Here is a 22272-nt window from a genome sequence, read left to right on the forward strand (position 1 = left end):
CCAGCATTCCTTTACCATAAAGTCCCACTCTGCTGAAGCAGCGTGGAACTCCCAACCATTTCCCGATGTATGAACTGATTAAAGCTTCCAGCTTCTATACTGTTGTCAAAGAAACCTCGTACACAGTCAGTGGCCACAGCAGCCTCGACAGTAGACCAAACTGAAAGCACCAGAGTTTTAGTTTGCCTGGTAAAGCGCTGCTGTCTATGCTCTTCAACCCTTCCACTGCTTGTTGTCTAACTTCTCCCACACAAACTGTGTCCTTTAGATCCCTGTCATACCATCTCCCAAGACTTTTCACTGGCTTCTCAGACACTGTTGGTATTGCCTCACCATTAATATAGAACATTTTATCTACTACAAAATAACATTCAAGTTCAACTAACCTTTCATTTCCCCTCTTTAATACTAACTGTAAAACCATAGAGCTCCTTCATTTCCATATGGATGCAAAGTCCCCCAGACTAACAACATGCGTGCGCCACGCCCTATTTTAATCTGACCTCTAGGGCACGCTCCCGCTCCAACATGACGTTTTCTCTAACAGGATTCTACCAGGACTCCTCCCAGCTCTTTACACAGGTAAGTACAAAGTTTCATTTTGTTACAGAAACAGTTTTCAATGTGTCGAGTTCAGCTTGCGTTTACATACAGTGTGTGTGTGTATATATATATATAATTTTTTTTAAGTATGTTAGGTGGAGTTGTATGCATGTACTTCTAAGTGATGAGTTCTTTGTCACAGAGATGTAATTGAGTGTTCTAGTCATTTTGGATTACGACCCATTTACTCATCACTGTCATATTTTTAAAAAGCTTTAATCATTTTATATAAAATTACACAACTGTTGTAAACATGTATGCAAAAAAAACTAACATTTGAAACTAAAGTACATATATAAGGGAGTTTGCCGTTAAATCTGTTCCTTTGTATGCTTTATTAGTCAAGGTGTCAAATTTCTAAAGCATTTCTTAATGTATTTTATTTGCACAAGAGACCCAAACCCACTGACGATCTAAAGCCCAGCTTAACACAACAATGCAGAAACAAAACTGCTGCAACCTAATGCGTTTGGTTCATCATAAAGTGGAGATAATGGACCCATCTGATTGCCTCCAACTTCACAGCAAGGATCTTATTTCCTTGTATAATATGATCTTTTCTCACCGATTTACACGGTAATTAACCCGTTTCTAAAAGAAAATGGTCAGCCTGAATTCGACTTACCTGGGCATGGAGCTGGTTGCCAAGGGCTTCCTTCTCCTGCTGCAGTGAGTTCACAGCCTCCTGCAGAGCAGCCTCACTCTCAGTAGGACCCTCGGGTTGAGGGGCAGCCTGGGGAACACTCTCTTGGGACATCTGGGCTGCAGAAACATCATCAAACATGAGATGGTATTAATACTGATGGAACCAGTGCAGTGCTGGACTGCAGTATGCAATACAGGAGTAGCTCCTTGGTTCTGCAATGCAGAAAGTTAGAGCACATTTTAAGGAACCTCACAAATTGCTGATAGCGCTAGGGTGTCTTCAAGCCAAAAAATTGCAAACTAAATTCTTATCAAAATCAGCAGGCAGTAGTGGTTTGGCTTTAGTAGATATTTATAAAGTTTAACAGTAAAGGAAGAAATGAATGAGCATTACCGGGGGTGTTCTGCAACTCTGTAACTAAAGCTTCTAGCTCTTGGGTCTTGACGAGGCTCTTCTCCTTCTCCTCTGAAAGAATGTTCACCTGGCGAGAGGCACATGGCCTTGAGCAACACATTTTACTTAATTAAAAAGTCAATGATACTTTCCTGCAGACCAGTCAGCCACATACTCCTGTAATAATTGAATATGAAGGCCAAACTGATCGACCACTGAGGGTAGCAGCCTCCTCCTTTAGGCTGTACAGACCATGGAAAATAGTAGTATGGTTTATCGTTTCATCCTAATGCTACACTGACCAAACACAACAGTAGTATTCAGTAAATGGTTTTGAGGGCTATATCACCTCAGAAAAGAAACATGTTTCTATTTTAACTGACTGCAAAGCTCAGCAAAAAAGAAGTCCTTGTGCACATACCTGAGCAACCAGCTGCTCAACCCTCTCCTTCCAGGTGTTACCCTCTTCTTTTAGCTGTGCTGCATACTGATCTCTCTCTGTTTTAAGCTGCTGTATGGATTCCATCACCTGCAACACAGATAGCACTGAATCAAGCATTTCATAATGAATACTAGAAATACAAAACTAGAACATCTGAAATCAGGTATAAAAACCTTACACACATAGTTTAATATTCAGGGTTTACAGAAGGCTGCTCTCACTCTCAATCCCAGGACATCCAGAACTCCAAAAACTCAAATAAAATAAAACATACATAGTAAAACTTATCAGAAAAAAGTAGAAAGCACAAGCCAAAACAAGGACAGATGTGTATTGTGAAATCCATTTCTTACAATATCCAATACAAGGGGACAGGGAGAACTTGGGTTTTCTAAACTAAAACTCAAGCATTTTTTAGACATCCCTTTTAATTTGAAGGCTGTTACCTAGTCATTCATCATTCTATGTTTCTCTGGATCCAGTCCACCCTTGATCTAACCCTCATTCTAAAATGAAGGTATTTGTCTTAAACCAAAGCAGAAGCAAAACCAGAAAACCCTGGGGTTCCTCTTATCTAATAAGAACACACAGCCCATAGATACCTGTACCAGCTGTGCCTCAAGCTGCAGCTTCTCCTCCATCACCATATGAAGTTGATGGTTGGCATCTGGAGGTCCCGACTGGCTTGAAAACTAAGCAGAAAAAATAAGGGGGGCTTGAGAAGACATGGAAACAACTCAAGACTCAAACCAAATAAGGATGAGGATTATATGGCTCCATTTCCTAACACATGGGATCATTAATGTATTCCAAGACCTGTTTAACTAGTGAATACAAGGACTTTGAAGCTGAATTTAACACCAGCATGTCTGATACTCTGGGTTGCAGAATGTGTAAGTGTATGTGTGACAGAGAGAGAAGGGATCTGAACTGAACTGTAAAAGACAAGACCAAAACTGTGGTATTTTCTGGGATACTGCCGGCACCTTGCAAAGGAGCATACGGACAGCTGGAAATAAATAATCTAAATGCATGGCTGAAAACGTGGTGCACACAAGAAGGCTTCACCTTCCTTGAACATTGGACCACATTCTACAACAAGGACAATCTATATAGGTGGGATGGACAGCACTTAAATAAAAAGGGAACCAATCAAGGATCCTTGAGGAGGTTCAGAAGCATTAAACTAGAAAGGAAGGCAGACAACATCAAAACAAGGGCAACAACTTTGCCAGAAACTTGGTTAACCGAGAGTGATGGAGACGAATATAATATTAGTGGGTATACATTGCATAGGAAAGGCAGGCAGGGCAAAAGAGGTGGAGGGATAGCGCTATACATCAAAAATAGTCTTGAAGCCCAGGTGTTAAATCTGGAAGAAAAACAATGCAGAATCAATATGGGTCAGAATAATGGACAAAAACAAACACAAGTCAAAAAGGAAGTTAGAAAGGCCAAGAGAGAGATAGAAATAAGCACTGCTAAGGGGGCTAAAACCAATTCCAAAAAGTTTTTCCAATATTATAACTGCAAGAGAACATTCAAAGAGGAGGTAAAATGTCTAAGAGATACAAATGGCAAAATTATAGACGAAGAGAAAAAAAATAGCAAATAAATTAAATGATTACTTTTCACAAGTTTTTACAAAGGAGGATACGGGCAACATGCCCCACGTCGACCTGTTCCTATCCAGTTTTAAATAACTTTAGCATAAACGAGGCAGAAGGGACTAGGAGCTCTTAAAATAAACAAATCCCCTGGGCCGGATGAGATCCTCCCAATAGTACTCAAAGGAATGAAAGAAGTTATTTACAAACCGCTAACCAGGATCATGCAACAGGTCTCTTGACACAGGGGTTGTACCGACAGACTGGAGAATTGCAAACGTAATACCAATCCACAAAAAGGGAGACAAAACCGAACCAGGTAACTACAGACCAATAAGCCTGACTTCTATTATATGTAAACATATGGAAACTATAATAAGATCCAAAATGGAAAATTACCTATATGGTAACAGTATCCTGGGAGACAGTCAGCATGGTTTAAGCAGGTCTAACTAACCTGCTTGATTTTTTTTGAGGATGCAACATCGACAATTGCAAAGCATATAACATGGTTTATTTAGATTTTCAGAAAGCTTTTGACAAAGTCCCGTATAAAAGATTAATTCTCAAACTGAACGCAGTAGGGATTCAAGGAAATACAAGGGAGTGGTTAACATGTAGAAAACAGAAAGCACTGATTAGAGGAGAAACATAAAAATGGAGTGAAGTAACCAAACTTGTTAAATTTGCAGACGACACAAAAATAGGAGTCACCGCAAACACTGTTGCAGCAGCAGTGGTTATTCAAAATGATCATTTAATAGAGAAAAGTGTAAGGCAGGCAATACAAATATGCATTATAAAAAAAGCTATAAAAAAAAAAGGCCAACAAGATGCTCAGATATATAATAAAGTGTTGAATTTAAATCAAGGGAAGTAATGTTAAAACTTTACAATGCATTAAGAACATAAGAAAGTTTACAAACGAGAGGAGACCATTCAGCCCATCTTGCTCGTTTGGTTGTTAGTAGCTTATTGATCCCAGAATCTCATCAAGCAGCTTCTTGAAGGATCCCAGGGTGTCAGCTTCAACAACATTACTGGGGAGTTTTGTTCAGTTCTGGTCACCTCGCTACAAAAAGTATATTGCTGCGCTAGAAAGAGTGCAAAGACGAGCGACCAGAATCATTCCAGGTTTAAAAGGCATGTCATATACAGACAGGCTTAAAGAACTGAATCTATTCAGTCTTGAACAAAGAAGACTATACGGCGATCTGATTCAAGCATTCAAAATTCTAAAAGGTATTGACAATGTCGACCCAGGGGACTTTTTCGACCTGAAAAAATAAACAAGAACCAGGGGTCACAAATGGAGATTAGATAAAGGGGCATTCAGAACAGCAAATATGAGGCACTTTTTTACACAGAGAATTGTGAGGGTCTGGAACCAACTCACCAGTAACGTTGTTGAAGCTGACACCCGGGGATCCTTCAAGAAGCTGCTTGATGAAATTCTGGGATCAATAAGCTACTAACAACCAAACGAGCAAGATGGGCCGAATGGCCTCCTTTCATTTGTAAACTTTCTTATGTTATTATGTAAATCTCCCTCCCGGCCAGAAAAGGCACAGTGTAAGGTTGGTTGTACACTTTCACAGGATGAGGTCGGACTGAGGGGGGGTAGACACCGAAAGTCGGCCATCTTGGGGAGGTCGCATAGCAACAGGGCTGCTAAACAAATCCACTGCAATCAGCTGCGGGGTCTGCGGAGAGTGGATAGACCGGGACACCGAGCTGATTGCGGGGAGGAGTTGGGCAGTATTAAGGGGCTGCAGCTACGCGAGTACGGACCCTTATACTGATGACTAACAAACCGGAGCGCCGTGTTTTTGCTTCGTTTCGTTTTTGCTTATTGTTGCACAGTACGAGTAGCACGGAAGCTGTTGCCACAGAGCCAGCTGTTGATCACCGCACACAAACCTCACCACTCTACACAGTACACTTGTACAGCACCGGAGAGAAAAGAGCACCTTGCCGTGCAAACGTGCGGGAGTTATAATTAGTTTATTATTGTTTCTGGGACTGTGCTCCCTACCATTGCTGGTAGTGGAGCAGATTATTATTTAAGTGCGGAACTGTAATCCTTTTTGTGTACACTCCCTACCATTGCTGGTAGAGGAGTGTATTATTAGTTGTTGATTGTTTTTGGGAAAATAAAAATACCCCAAGGTTTAATAATTGCAAGTGCTGGCTGGACACTTACTGCTTAACCATTACGCACCACTCACATCCTGACAGTATCTTATAGATGCTTGGATTGTGGAAAAGACTCCAGAAAGACTCCTCGCTCCAGTGGAAGGTATAAGCCACAATCACAGTTGCTCACCTGCTGGATCATGAGATCAGCCATCTCGAGCTTCTTGCGCAAGTCCTCGATGTCCAGTTTCATGGCAGAGTTCTCACTCACTCTCAATCGCAGCTGCTCTGACAGCTCTGAGCTCTCCTGTTTCACCTCCTCGCTCACTTTACTGCAGACACAAAGTAGGCAGTGATTCAAGTAAATAAGTATTTACAAAAACATGCGTGAAAGTGTGAAGTACCAAACATCTGTCACAGGTGTAGAAAGACAGGCCAGCTGCGAGAATTTTAATACTGATCTTAAGATTTAAATCAGGTCTTAATTTGAGTTAGGGTCTCAAGATCATGCAACGACTCCAAGAGAATGTTTCATGTGTTTGAAAGAATGTGGTACAGTTTTGCATTGGCCTGTCTCTGCACCAGGTAAAGAGCATGGCCCGTCTTTCTGCAGCTATGACAAACATCTCTATTTGGAGAATTAAATACAACATTTATATTTCAGGTGTCATAGCTGGAGCATTTTAGGGAAGGGGGAAATAATTCTGGTTTTCAACATAGTACATATTTTAGTTTTAAACTACAGAAAACATAAGAACATAAGAAATTGTAGAATGAGAAAAGGCCATTCGGCCCAGCTATGCTCGCTCACTTTGATGCAAGCATGGTCCGTTAGCACTCAGGAGAGGAAAAACAACCCCCCACCCTAACCTAACCAAGGAAATAAAACAACTGAATTCACACTCACTGTATGGTAATATGTTTTAACATAATTACCTGTTTTTAAGTTTTGACTCCTACTTCTGTGCCCAGTGGATATCATCCCATCTGAATACATTTATAAAATGAACCCTGACTCAGGAAGTCTTGTTTTTTAGCCAATCACTTACTTCAATCTGTAAACTTCAAGCTTAAGGCTGTCCCGTTCCTTTTCCAGTTCTTTATTATGCTGTGGGGAAAAAGATGAATAATTGCCTTCAGTGAAAGTTCATGGTGTTGAACAGTCTCTTTCTATTGGTAACTGTATTTAAGCTTCGATGTGATGTATATTGTTTGCAATGTATGCAAATCCTGGATCAGGATATAATTTAGGACCCATTCATACCTAGTTTGTTTATAAAGATCTGATTCAAAATTCACTTGCAAATTAACTAAAATGTTGCAATTTTGCTTCACTTGGTTTCACACTGAAAAATATCAAACAAACTTTTTTTTTTTCTTCAAGCGAGTTTAAAGTTCGTCTTCACAACTGTAATCACACTAGAATGTGTTTGCTTTCACATTACAATTCTTTCAAGTGAATCTGATCGACTATTTGTAGACGTGACCAAAATGATATCTTCCTGTTGATGCCTAGGCAGATGTTAGTGGCGATATCAGTAGAAACTACAGTGAACGTATAAACATGGAGGGCTCCACCCGTGTCAGTCCTGTGATAGGACCGCTATAGTAGATGCCGCTTATTACACCGTGTAACAATTTTTTTTTTTTTTTTGTTCCTGGGTAGTAAATGTTATTTCCTAATTGTTTTTCCTCAAAAGTATAGAAAATGGCTATTATTCCCCACAAACTTTGCTTTTGTGACCAGGACAGTGATATTTTTAAATTTACCTATTTTCCAGAACATTCCAGATAGATTCAGTGCTGAGTAAACTTGGAGTAACTTCTAGAACTTTCTAGAACTTTCCAGTAATATAAATAGTAGTATAAATACAGGGGCCTTAAGCCCACCAGTTCAGTTTAGTTCCAGCTGCCTAAGTGGATACATATCTGCATTTTTCTGAGATGGCATCAAGGTCATAGGAGACTTCAAAATGGTGGCATTCCTGATGGGTCTCCAAGGCGGTTTTACCAAGTTTCCCTGCTATCTTTGCCTTTGGGACAGCAGGGACACCAAGGCGCACTACCACAGGCGGGACTGGCCACAGCGGACCGAGTTCTCTGTGGGGAGGAACAACGTCAAGTGGGAGCCACTGGTGGACCCCCTGGAAGGTGCTGATGCCACCACTGCACATCAAATTGGGCCATATTAAACAAACAATTTGTCAGAGCTCTAGATAAGGAGTCGGCAGCCTTCAAGTACCTTCAAGACGACTTCCCTAAGCTGTCTGAGGCAAAGGTCAAAGCCGGTGTCTTCGTCGGACCACAGATAAAGAAGATCCTGGAGTGCAATGAATTCCCCAAGAAGCTCACTAGTAAGGAGAAAGCGGCTTGGAACAGCTTTGTCGCAGTGGTTCGGGGCTTCCTGGGCAATCACAAGGCCGAAAACTATGTGGAGCTGGTTGAGACTCTGGTGAAGAACTATGGCACAATGGGCTGTAGGATGTCCCTCAAAGTCCATATCCTTGATGCTCATCTTGATAAATTCAAGGAGAACATGGGAGCGTACTCGGAGGAGCAAGGCAAGCGCTTCCACCAGGATATACTGGACTTTGAACGCCGCTACCAAGGACAGTATAACGAGAACATGATGGGAGACTACATTTGGGGGCTGATTCGTGAAAGTGATTTACAGGATAATCATAAATCTCGAAAAACTACTCACTTCTAAATCTTTTGTAGTCATTTTTGTATTACTTTAGTATAAATACACACAAATTCGCCCATTTTCTCATTGGAAATAGGTAAATTTCAAAATATCACTGTCCTGGTCACAAAAGCAAAGTTTGTGGGGAATAATAGCCATTTTCTATACTTTTGAGGCATAAGCAATTAGGAAATAACACTTACTACCCAGGAACAAAAATTGTGTTACATAGTGTTATCAACCCCTTGGATCCCAGCCAAATGTTAATAACCGAAGTTGTTAATAAGCAGAAAGCCACCGTTTCAAGTTAATTTCAAGTTTATTTATATGGAACCTATATACACCGTACTTTTAGAAAGCACATCACTGAAATACGCGTTTTAAGAGAACATCACTGAGATGGACATTACGGTTCTGTTTATTAAACAATACAAGAATAAACCATTGCAAACTATAATCAAGATAGGCCTACGGTAAGCTACTGTAGGTTACTCTGCAATAATGTAGCTTACTATACTACAAATTGTCTTTAGAGAAAAGTAAACTGTTGATACTGTACTTACATTTAATAAATCAAGCACAATTTTAAAAATAGCTGTCCAATGTCTGCTTTTACGATTCGCCATCTCCAGCTGTAAATCCCTCTTAATTTTGAAAGCAGCTTCTTAGCCGTTTTCAAAGCCACGATTCTGGCATATCCTGCAAAATGTGTGCACTGCCTGTAACTGTTCTTTCAGTGAACTTTATTGGTTATAGACAGGTCTACACATTTGGAAGACAATCAGCGGGAATAAATGTACAGAGCATCCATTAAATACTGTATCTGTAATAATTAAATAACGTACATTCATTTGGGTTGTTTGACCTCTGCTGTTACAATGTCAGCACGAAACCCGTGTTAGACATATCGCGGAGGAACACTGACGTTTTCATGCGGCACTATGTTCTTCTTTTTTTTTTTTCAACCATACACACCTATGCATGTTTTCTGCACACAACGTACTGTGGGTTATGCATTACATCAGTTGGTTCGGTTTAGTTTGCATCTTGGATTGTAATGAGATTGCTTTCACACTGTCCAAATTTGAGGTTGAAACGCATTACAGTTCCCTCCCAAACGGGCAGAGACCACCTATTTAAGTGAATCTGGGTCCATTTGTTTGGTGCGCACTCTGATGCGTTTGGACGTTTCACACCTGCCAAAACGAACCCAACTTAGGTGTCAACTGAACTCAAGTGCAAATTATCATATCCAAAATGAACTAAATGTGAAAGGGCCCTTATACTGTATTTATATATTGCCTTCTGTATGTATTTTAATGTTTTAGAAGTAGACTTTCCGGTTTTCAGTTTTTTTTTTTTTTGTTTTTTTTTTTTTTTTTAAAGTAGTACACAGTGTTTCAGCTGGCTAAAATAAATTTAAAGTTATAGCATGTAACAAAGCCTAAATTAATAGGTTTGTAGTAGAACTTGAGTCAGCTTGTTACTCAAAAAGGTAAGTGATTTACTGAAGTATTTTGTGCTCCACCCAATCAAATCTTGTGGTGGCTAGATAATTATTATTCATTTATTTGGCAAATGCCTTTATCCAAGGCGAGTGTTACAGGGAAGTAAAGGGTTACAAGCAAGCTTAGTATTTAAAAACAGTGTAGTTTACAGCAAGTACAAATAATATCAATAAAATATGATATGAACTAGGATACAACAAGTTAAGATTACAGTTCTATCTATAATGACATAGTAGTGCAAGGATAGTACATTAGCGGAGGATCCAGTAACGTGGTGCACAGGTCAGGCAAGTCCAGTGCATAATAGGAGCAGTACAGCAAGAGATATACAAGTGCAGTCTAGCTGGTGCCACCACAGAGGGGCTAGGGAAGGATGGAGAGTGGATGGAAAGCATGACCAGTCAGCCTGTAGAGGAGGAGTAGTGGAGAGGGCAAGAGGGGATAAAGGGAGACACAGGGGATTGGAGCTAGGAGGGGAAAGTGTGTTGAAGACTGGTAGGCAAGAACAAGGGTCTTGAATTGAATGCGAGCAGAGGTAAGTAGCATGGCAGACTTCACTCGAAAGACTTCACTCTGTACCTTTTCAAACTGTTTCTGCTGCGTGGACACAGAGGACAGGGTTCTTTCCAGCTCTCCCACTCGTTGTCTGGTTGACTGAAGCCTGTTGCCAAGTTCCTCTACCTCCACTGGTAGAAAGAGAGAGGCAGTCACATTATAGTTCATTTTCCAAACAAACAAGTAAAAATGTAATATTATATTGCATATTCACTACTTGCCTAAAAAATAAACAAACAAATACATATAGAATAATAGATGGGTTTCAGTGAGTTACAGGAAAAAATTTCCATCTAGGCTTTATGTGACTTCATAAACTACGAGACCGTAGTCAGCATGGTTTTAGGAATTTTTTTGAGGATGCAACATCGACAATGGATAATTGCAAAGCATATGACATGGCTTATTTAGACTTCCAGAAAGCTTTTGACAAAGTCCCGAATAAAAGATTAATTCTCAAACTTTCTTATAATCTAGATGAATATGCCATTTTGACATCACGACTGTGGTATTATGTCTTTTTTTTTTTTTTTTTTTTTTAAATGGATCAGGATGCAAATATAGCCTTCATCCATGTATTATATAAGAACATAAGAAAGTTTACAAACGAGAGGAGGCCATTCAGCCCATCTTGCTCGTTTCGTTGTTAGTAGCTTATTGATCCCAGAATCTCATCAAGCAGCTTCTTGAAGGATCCCAGGGCGTCAGCTTCAACAACATTACTGGGGAGTTGGTTCCAGACCCTCACAATTCTCTGTGTAAAAAAGTGCCTCCTATTTTTCTGTTCTGAATGCCCCTTTATCAAATCTCCATTTGTGACCCCTGGTCCTTTTTTCTTTTTTCAAGTAAAAAAAGTCCCCTGGGTCGACATTGTGTATGCCTTTTAGGATTTTGAATGCTTGAATCAGATCACTGCGTAGTCTTCTTTGTTCAAGATTGAACAGATTAAATTCTTTTAGCCTGTCTGTATATGACATGTCTTTTAAACCCAGGATAATTCTGGTTGCTCTTCTTTGCACACTTTCTAGAGCAGCAATATCCTTTTTGTAACGAGGTGACCAGAACTGAACACAATATTCTAGGTGAGGTCTTACTAATGCATTGTAAAGTTTTAACTTCCCTTGATTTAAATTCAACACTTTTCACAATATATCCGAGCATCGTTGGCCTTTTTTATAGCTTCCCCACATTGTCTAGGCGAAGACATTTCTGAGTCAACATAAACTCCTAGGTCTTTTTCATAGATTCCTTCTTCAATTTCAGTATCTCCCATATGATATATATAATGCACATTTTTATTGCCTGTGTGCAGTACTTTACACTTTTCTCTATTAAATGTCACTTGCCATGTGTTTGCCCAGTTCTGTATGCTGTCTAGATCATTTTGAATGACCTTTGCTGCTGCAACAGTGTTTGCCACTCCTCCTATTTTTGTGTCATCTGCACAAAAATAGGGCTACTGTTTTTTGGTTTTTATTAATTGTACTTTTTGGTACTTATTTTTAGCTATTTTCGAGTTTTATGTAAACTTTTTTTTCAGGACTTTCGTTTTTGATATACTGTATGAAATTAGTGTTTTTGGTTACTTTCCAAAATGCTTGAGCGTTTTTTTTATTTTGTGTCAAAATATGTATAGTAGTAACTCGACAGTACTTGCACACTTAAGTTGTACCTTCTTTCCTTCAATGAAATCCCTATGGTCAAGGCACATTCTTCTGGGGTTTTTGTGTGTAGGCATTTTTGTACATTTTGCCACAATTCTGTTTTAAATTCTCCATATCTTAACTGTAATACAGCTTGAAATCCCGCTAACAAGCCTCCATCTTCATTGTAATCTCGTTTTAAATATCGCAAGCGGAGTCTCCAATAGAAATGTAGGAATGTGCTGTCACTCAGTAGTTGGGGCGGGTTAAAGTATTGAGAACGAATCAATGATAGATGCAAGTCAGGAAGGCGGGACATTGCCCAGCAGAGCTGGGAAATGTATTTATTATTATTTTTGTAGTAGGTTTTATTTTTTAATGGGAAAAGGGTAAAGTCAACGTGAATTGATTAACCATTTCCACAGTTTTTCCGGTGTTTATTGGCTAGCCACTGATTTCATTTTTTTTGTATCGGGGGTGTTTTAATCGGGTTTTAAATCGGTTAATACCGAAAATCAGAAGCCCTAATTATTATTATTATTATTATTATTATTATTATTAATAATAATAAAAAAAACACAAACCAAATCCCATATGGCACAGTCTAAAGAGAAAGGCACCTCAGACAGAACAGGTTGTAAACCTGAAGTAAAACAAATACTGTATGTGGAAAGCTGGAAAACGCTGGCTGTGAGCAGAAACATTGAAACTAATGAAGTCATATTTTTAATATATACGCATTTAAAGTTTTTCCTCCATTCATGACACACACACTAGCTATTTGTTTCTATTTTGAGTGAACTGTAATGAAGGCAGCAATATTAGGTCACAAGTTAAAAGTGAAGGGGAGTTTCCATAACACAAAAAGTGAAAACTCTCTCTCAACTGGCTTATGAGACAAGTCACTGAAAACACAGGGGTCATGGTTTTATTATAGATGGTGGAAGGTAGGTCACCTCTGTAATTCAATAATAAGAGTTTGTGTTATTTTACCTGCTTTCTGCCTTGCAGCCTGCTGTGTGTAGGAAAGTGCTGTTTGTAGCTCTGATTTCTCAGACACCAGGATTCCAATCGTCTGGATATGAACCTGCAAGGGGGATAGCAAAACTTGTTCAAATGATACATCTGTGTGTGTTGGTGAATCTTATTAGTGTGCGTTTGTGAGCTTGTGGCAACATATAAAAATGCACTTAAAACATGCTTGTTCCTAATAGCCTTACATTACTCTAGTTTTGGGCATGTAAAAATCTGGATCAGCCATGGCCATTGTTAGGTTCATGTCAATGGGAAATCTGTGCCTTGTGGGAAGCAAAAAAAAAAAAAAGCTGAAGTGCTTATGAAAAATATAAATAAATATCAGGAGCAAGACCATTAGGATTGAAATCAATAGGAAAGAACTCTCCACTATAGTGTGTGAAGACAACTGAAGTACAAAACAACTGCCTTACTTCCAGTATCAAAATATTCTCTCGTTTTTCAATTGAATGAGCTGCTGTCTAATCCAGAAGTTAGTGTGCAAGCAAATTCATTTTATTGTGAAGAAGCAGTGTTGGAGAAGTTAATACCAGAGACTCACCTGCAGCTGCTCGCGCATAGCTCCCTGCTCTTTTAAGAACTTCTGTTCAAATTCCTTATGCTCCTAGAAGAGAGAAAAAAAGTCTTTTATATTAAAGATCAAGGGTGCTCTTTATTAATGAATACATTAAGCAATCCGCAGGCATCAAACAGTCCAGGGTACAAAGGTTACCAGCATATCCCTAGACAGGGTAACAGGCACATCTTTTTATTTTTGTGCATACTTTGTCAATTTCAGATTTTCAAGGATTCCACAAAAATAATTAGGGGGAAAACATGGGGGAAAAACACAACTTATTCAAGGCACCTGAATATCACTTGAATAGGCACTAGATAAACCATTCCCACCATGTGAGTTATCTGTGGCAGACTTACCACTTCATAAAAATATATTTAATACATATAAATGTCTAGATTAATTAAACTTGGCAACATTGTAAAACGCTCTAAAAACATGCCATTTTTATAACACTACAATTTTGGCCACGTGAAAATCTAGCTAGGCATTGCCACTGTTTGGGTATTGTCATTCTGGGTGGAAATGTGGGAGGAGTCTTCACTGATTTTCTGCAGTAATCCCACTTGGTAAATACAGTAATGGCCACTGCTGAGAGAGAAATTACCTTCTGCATTTGGTCTGTGAGTTCCTGGGATTGCTGCTTCTAAACAAACAACAGAAAAATAAATACAACTCGGGCCACGTCACCTTCCATCAGCTTTATTTACATAGTGATACTGGTGTGAAGCAGCTAGAGGTGCTAACAAGGATATTTTAATTCATGGTTTACCAGATGTAAATAGCAAATTCCTAGCAGTTTAAATTAAACAGAAAATCTGACACTTCCTATCATCACTCTGAGACAACCATAAAATCTGAATAAGAGAATTTCTCTGCACATAAATACAATTAATATACTGAGCATAAAAAGAAACTTATCACTTATATTTGGATAAAATTCACTAGATCGAAAAATGAAAAACTCTGTTTTAGAGCAGGTGCAGTGACTTTTTATTGTGCTGATTAACAATTGACATCATGAAGATGCTGCAAAATGATCTGTTTATCTCGGGCAGGTGTTGTAACCCTTGGTCTCCCAGTTCGTGGCCTGTCATTGACAGTGTGTCTGGTTATACCGTCTTGCCATATTTGACATTGCTGGCTGTGAGCAGCTAAGACGTCGAGCCACAGTACGCTGCCCTAGACCCATCATGCCGATTGCACGAAGGCGCTGCTCTCTTGACAGATGTGGCATATTGTTTTTTTTTTCTGTGATTTTCTTTATTGCTTTTATTCAAGATTGCAATTCAACAGCTGAAATCACTCCCTATCCAGTGTCCAATCAACTGTCTCACTAATTAGGCGATTAAGTGCATATGCTTCAGTCATAGTCACTTAAGCGTGTCATGGTCAAGGATGAATGATCGAGTGATTAAATAGAAATCAAAAACATTGTCAATGTCCATCACTTATATACCTTAACATAAATGTGTTATAATAGTGATAAGTTTATTTTGATGCTCAGTATAATTTCATAATGAAAATAAATGAATGGAAAAAAAACATTAATTTATGAGAGATTAGAGTGTAAGATTCAAATTTTATTTTCACAAATTATATTTTTAATTTAACAAAACTATACCTATTCAAACATAATTGTTATCCATATTAAAATAACATATTATTGAAAAATAAATTAAATAAATTGTCAACAAAACAGAAAATACATGCATTTGGTAGCCTGGCCCTTGAAGATTTGCAAGCCACACAGAGAGCCTGCCAGAGAGCAGTAGAGACTGCACTGTGCTGAGGGATCTTACCAGTTCATTTATCTTTGTAGAGAGCTGTGTGTTTGTTAGATTGCTGGAGTCTAGGGCAGCTGCCAGCTCCTGGTTTCGTGTCTGATGTGCATGCATGCAAAGAAACGAAGGAATTGGAGACAGTGAAAGGAGAAAAGGGAGGGAAACAACACATTGTTTAAATATTCAAAACTAGCCAGATTAACTGCTTATATTCATTTTCTTACTTTGTTCTTCTTAACACATACTTGCCAACATTTGGAAACTGCTCAGTGGGACGCTTGTCCCCTGGGGGGTGTGTTATACCCATCATACACATGGGAGGGGTCGTGTGCAAAAAACACTATCATATAATAATAGACGTATCCCCTCAACTCAACACCACATGACCAGCACGACAGTAAACAGTGACACAATGAAGCATTCTTACCTTTGTATAGCAGTAAGTTAGTGATCAGCAGATTTGTCAGCCGCACAAATAGCACAACGTGTGGTTTTCACTAACTCTACTGTGCAGAATAAATTTTTCTCCGTGTAAATATCGGGACTTTCTTCCTATGCATCGGGATGCAGGACATTTGCTACAAAAATCGGGGCTGTCCCGACCATATAGGGCCTGTTGGCATGTATGCTTAATATGCTGTGGCTGTCAAAGTTGCTGGATTCACAGCCTTGGAGATGGAATTTACATACTATTGCTTAGACGCGACTGAATTTCATTTGTGTTATTTTTTTTGTCCCAGGATTTAGCTATACATATGTGGAATGGACAACCTTAGTGCCAATGTGTCCTGTGGAGGTTCCCACAGATGTCTGTTTATAAACTTCTATCTTTCCAGGCTTTGCATTTTACCCAGTTTATAAGCAGAACACAAGACAGAAAGAAAAAAACCTGTTCTAAATATCTAAATCAAAACATATGATCTTAATAAACTGAGTCAATGACTGAACATCAGGGGCAATACATGTACAGTACATCACCTTAATTACAGGGGGCCTGTAATTCAAAAACCCATATACTTCAAGTCATCTCAGAGTGGCTGTTAGTTAACTTTGAAGCACAAGAAGCAAAAAGGAATACAGACTCTTATATTCAAGTCTCAAATGAAGTGTTAATTGTTATTCTTTTAATGGAATAACATTCAGGAGAAAGAGCAGTTTATATTTGCAGAAAACTTGCCATGTGTTCTTTTGCTATTTCAGGACTCAAACAGAATTGCACATCCCCATAATTGGAGACCGGGACAAGATTGTGCAAAATCTACAGTGGGACCTGTATTATCTGCTTGCTCTGGATTACCAAGGTGTTCCCCCACTACTGGAAGGTCAGTGAAGCACAGATCCCTGAATTAGCAAACTCTCTTCACAAGTCTCCACATAGTACAAGAGCCAATCAAAATGATTTAGTACCTACAACACCAGTCAAGTGATTGTTTTAAGGTAGGATACTGAAAAGTCTTCTTTTTCAATTAATCAAACACTTTTGGTTCTAATGTGCCCTTGAACAGTCACATTTCACATTGAATGGTGACAGTGAAAAATATTTTGTCGTACCTCCAGCTCCTTTTCATTGGCAGTTGTTATTGCACTATCCCCGTTGACGTAGGATGAAGATGACTGTAATACAAAGTAGTAAACTATAGGACTGCAGTAAAAATGAAATTTAAAAAGGAAACTATATATTTTTTAGAACTGTTAACATGCTAGAGAACAGAGACTGTTTACCATCCTCATAGCTTCTTGATTCAAGCAAACAGTAAAAGTAAAGCTACACTTACCTCGGACAGCAGGCCATTCAGCTGTTGGGACAGCTGTCGCAGGCTTTCCGTGGAGGAGACAGGAGGCCTGCACAACAAGCAAACACACGCTTTAAAAATAAGAATATCAGCCACCAGTCATTTCTGGGGAATTTTTGTGTGTTTATCGTTTTTAAAAGTGTCGAATGAATGTACTGGTACAGAATACTTCACACAGCTTGAAAGTCACATTCATAATGTACACTGTAGCAACACAAACACTGTCATTGCAGACTACAGCGACACCGTACGGGTCAGTTCATACCACCATGGCCACGTGAGTTAAACGTGTTCAAGTGACTTTGAAACGACTAAGGCCATTGCACATTGATCCGTTCCGTCATTTAGCATCCGACACCTGAAAAAGTCGTGCGTCAATCCATTGCACACTAGATGCGTTCATATCGTACTTAAAGAGAGCTGATGTGCAGTGGAGGCTTTGTAGTAAATATACCTAGTTTCAGTATTTTAATAAAAAAACAAAAATACAATTCTGTTGTAATTCTTACACAACTTTGAACACAAAATAATGTTAAATGTCGTATAAAACTCCCACTCAATATAAAACAGTCCCCTACACTACGCAGTTTTCGCTCCTCCCTTAAAACACATCTTTTCACCCTAGCTCATCCCACTGCGTGCCCTAGCCCCTAACCCCTGGTCAGGACCCTGCCTGTTTGCCCAACCCTGCCCTAGCCTCTGTTCTCACTGTAGCAACACTCTCTACTTCCTCACCCTTGCCCAAAAAACATACCTTCTTCCTTCAGCCATTTTTTCCTGATTGTACCGTTTAGTTTAAAAATTGATAAGTGCCTTGGTTAAAGGCGCTATATAAATATAAATAAATAAAAATAAATAAACTTAATGATCACCAAACGCTCATCATAAACCACTTTATTCTTTAGTGCACTAAGTTAAAACATTTGCTAATTATGTTTCTACCAGATCTACAATAATGTTCTTACACAATACATATAAAAAACACAACATGATATTACACAACTGCTTACAGTTGTCATAGCATCAGAAACCATATGACCAATATTTTATTTCAAACACTCGCTCCTGTAATAAATATATCTAAAAGTTGGGGAGCTAGCAATGCACTACCGAAAATACATAATGACCCTCTACTCTCTGTGTTGGATTCAGAAATTCCATCACTTTCACGTACTGCCCCTCTTTTCTGACTGTTCAGCCCTGACCGCTCTTGCCCTGTCACGCTTCTTTCTCTGATGTGTCTCCAGGTTATGCCATTGTTTCTTTACTTCCTTGACTACAATTGAAACAAAAACGTATATACGTATATGCTTGTAATAACCTATACTGCACAAAATCCATGTGTTTATGTATACTACCAGTTCATAATTTTAAGAACACAAGAACGTGTACAAATGAGAGGAGGCCATTCAGCCCACCTTGCTCGTTTGGTTGTTAGTAGCTTATTGATCCCAGAATCTCATCAAGCAGCTTCTTGAAGGATCTCAGGGTGTCAGCTTCAACAACATTACTGGGGAGTTGGTTCCAGACCCTCACAATTCTCTGTGTAAAAAAGTGCCTCCTATTTTCTGTTCTGAATGCCCCTTTATCTAATCTCCATTTGTGACCCCAGGTCCTTGTTTCTTTTTTCAGGTGAAAAAAGTCCCCTGGGTCGACATTAACTATACCTTTTTGGATTTTGAATGCTTGAATTAGATCACCACGTAGTCTTCTTTGTTCAAGACTGAATACATTCAATTATTTTTCTGCATACGACATGCCTTTTAAACCCGGGATAATTCTGGTTGCTCTTCTTTAATTCTGGTTGCTCTTCTTTGCACTCTTGTTATGTTTTATAATACATATCATTCACGCCCAAGTCCACGGCAATGTCTTTCCATGTGTTTTATTTTTCAAAGTCTTTGTAATCTTTGTTGAATTTATCATAAAGTAATTTTTGTTTGGCGACACACACAATTAGTTTTTCCATTTTGTTCAGGGAAACTGCAAGAAACCATGTGTCTTCCCAGTCGTTTTTCATTGGTCAATTTAATTTAACGCACCTTAAATTGGATCAAATCGAATTTGTTTTGATTCCAAAATTGATGCATCACCGTCGTAAGACAATTACGGACTCAGTGCGCAAGGTGCAATAGGGAATGCACATGATCATTTTTTGATGATCGGATCCAGTGTGCAATGGCCTTCTATTAGCGACTTTTTTTTTTTTTTAAAAAGGTGAGGCAAAGAAATAATGTTGATTAGAACGTAGCCAACGAACCGCATACAAATATCAAGGATCCGGTTTTATTAAAAACATACTACTATGTTTTTAATAAAACTGATTATTAAAAACATGAATTTCTGTCAAATACATTTGATAACTATAATTTATACGTTCTTAGAAGAAAAAAAAAAAAGGTCTGCAATGTATTTACAGCATTAACTTTTTTTATTATTATATTAAATTTCCCTTTAGAATAACTCAGTCGTAAGACAACCCGAAGCAGAAAACGACAAGATTCCGGCTATTTATAATGTAATTTAACCCCAAGCAGATGGGGTGGTATTTCGACTTGGAATCCTAACATATACACTGACCTGTTTGCACATACCATGTGCTTAAATATTTTTTTAATTGTAAGCTTTGTGAAATAGGTTCATAGGTCTGCGGTATAAGTCAAATGCATATTCATGAGTATAAATCAGAAGACGCACAGCTAAGCTCTCTCCGACTTGTCAACCCGCTTAAGATCATTTTATTGCTGAATGTGATTTTATAATTAATATCACACAAAACTTGTATGCAAGCACTCGTCTTCTTGGTATTTGGATAACGACATCACTGTTAAATTCAAGTTTGACAGATTAGGATTTAAAACTAAGCATATGTCTACAATAAATATTCTGGCATTGCTACATTTCTTTGTTGCAAAGAAAAGGCTACTTATTTGCACTGTACAAAACCCACACAGGTCCTCCAAATTTAGAACCTCAGGTACTCAAAATTCTATTATCTTACATCAGAAAAAAAAAATATTAACTAAACTTATAAGAATATCCTCTTATCTTTTTTCTTCTGTTATAAAAAACTTTAGTTGGGGAAGGGAAGGGGCAGGAGGTGCATGGGTAAGTGCCTGTAATTTTTCATGGCTGGCTACTTCACTGATGAATACTTTCAATAAATAAAGTACATACTTTAATGCTAACCTGTGGAGGATGCAATAACTATAATCTTACATTTTAACTGTAATGTTACTTTGAACTACTGTACAGAAACCGGACATATTGGTCACCTGGACTTATTGGTCACGTGTTTCTTGCAATTCCCAGGCAGGCCACAAGTAGCTGTCCCAGCATTCCTATGATCCATTCTCTAGCTACTGCATGCAGTTTATTCACAATTGACCATTGAGATGCAAAGAACCAACAAAGTACAAGAAGCTTGATAACATGCCAACTGAAGCTGTGCAGTGAAATTGCTGTGTATTCTTTACACATTACATTTAAATATAATGCGTAATTCATATTTTTTTTATATGCGTAAAACACCCATTACGCAACTTACCTGGAGCGCTGACAACATGCATTTCAATACATCCAAGTGTTCACAGCATGGCAACACCCACCCAAGTCACACACAGCATTGGTATGTTCCTTTTATATGTTTTAACGTTTAGTATTGCAAGAGCTGTCATTTGAATCTGAGATATATCAAAAATGATAAACCGTACACTACAAGGCCCTCCTGGTTGCAACAATGTGCTCAAAAATTCCACCTTAAAAAAACTAAATTCCAAGCCTGACAATCAGACATCCTTTCTACAGGTTTGTATGATGGGTGTTGCTCATGCTTTATCAATATAGACTGCTTCTAAAGGCCAGCTGGAAATAAAGAGCAGACCATGATGGCTGTGAATGGATGTGTAAAAACTGTTGCTTACCTGCTTTCATCCTGTGAGTTTTCATTGCAATTTGCACTGGGGTTCTGGTAAGAGAGTCAAAATTGTTATGAAGAGTTATTATCAGCCATTTGAAAACAAGTGTTTAGCCACAAGACAAAAAACAAACAAACATACAAACATAACAGCAACACAAAAAGACGCACCAATATCAGGTCAGCTCAATTACATCTGAAACCATCCATTTTCTTTACTGCACACTGGTCCATTCAAAACCAGTACACTGTCACTAAAAATGCACAGCATTAATCTATAAAATCCTCAGTGTTACCTGCTCGAGGCTGTCTGTTTATGAACAAAAAAGGTTGGCGTCAAGAAAAATGTATTAAAAGCCAAGGATGCCCGCTTTACCCTAATTTGAGATTTTGATAAAAAGACCAGGCTTGTTCTTTTTTAGAAAACATTTCTCAGGATAAATCAACTGAACAGCAGCATTACCTGGAACATGGGTGTTACACACTTATAAATAGTTACGGAAATGCAAGAATTCCAGAAATTTTTGAAAATTGCCAAATATCGGCAAGGATTAGGGAATTCACATAATTGAAAATAGCCTGAATCAGTTCTAAAATAGGCTGGATCATCAACACTAAGCAGCAGACATAGCCACAGACAAACCTGCAAGTTGGGTTCACAGTGAAGCGACGAGGTTACACACTCAGAGTTAGTAGCACTAGTACTGCTGCTGCTGCTGTTAGACACAATGGAGGCGTGAAACAACACGCCAGGCGTGTCCTCAGCCAGCTGTCCGCTGGGGGGGCTGCCCACTTCACCATCAGTGTAGGCCTGCCAGGGAAACACAGCACAAACATTCACAACCACTCACAAACAGACACACACACAAGCACAAGTTGCTAGCAAACAAGAGGAGCACATTTTAGCAATGGACACACAATTCACATAACAGAACATTTTCCTATCTTTCCCGTTTTATATTTTATCAC

The 22272-nt window shown here is 38.7% G+C and overlaps 1 protein-coding gene across 4 annotated transcripts in view; it reads right to left on the reverse strand.

Moving 5' to 3' along the window:
- The window catches only part of LOC117422313 (golgin subfamily A member 2), a 76179-nt gene that overhangs the window by 39297 nt on the left and 14610 nt on the right, over positions 1-22272 (reverse strand). For 2 of the 4 annotated variants that reach the window (XM_058987131.1, XM_058987130.1), the window contains 15 exons: positions 21947-22114; positions 21311-21354; positions 17370-17436; positions 17146-17208; positions 15613-15693; positions 14418-14456; positions 13796-13858; positions 13213-13306; positions 10601-10707; positions 6877-6935; positions 6018-6159; positions 2687-2776; positions 2064-2171; positions 1643-1730; positions 1229-1365 (listed from right to left, as the gene is read on the reverse strand). In XM_058987131.1, coding sequence (XP_058843114.1) covers positions 1229-1365; positions 1643-1730; positions 2064-2171; positions 2687-2776; positions 6018-6159; positions 6877-6935; positions 10601-10707; positions 13213-13306; positions 13796-13858; positions 14418-14456; positions 15613-15693; positions 17146-17208; positions 17370-17436; positions 21311-21354; positions 21947-22114 — 1350 coding nt within the window. The remainder of the gene's footprint in view (positions 1-1228; positions 1366-1642; positions 1731-2063; positions 2172-2686; positions 2777-6017; positions 6160-6876; positions 6936-10600; positions 10708-13212; positions 13307-13795; positions 13859-14417; positions 14457-15612; positions 15694-17145; positions 17209-17369; positions 17437-21310; positions 21355-21946; positions 22115-22272) is intronic. The other 2 variants (XM_058987132.1, XM_058987133.1) reach the window with 1 other exon arrangement.

The sequence above is a fragment of the Acipenser ruthenus genome, chromosome 15 (assembly GCF_902713425.1).
Source record: "Acipenser ruthenus chromosome 15, fAciRut3.2 maternal haplotype, whole genome shotgun sequence".
Classification (NCBI taxonomy): domain Eukaryota; kingdom Metazoa; phylum Chordata; class Actinopteri; order Acipenseriformes; family Acipenseridae; genus Acipenser; species Acipenser ruthenus.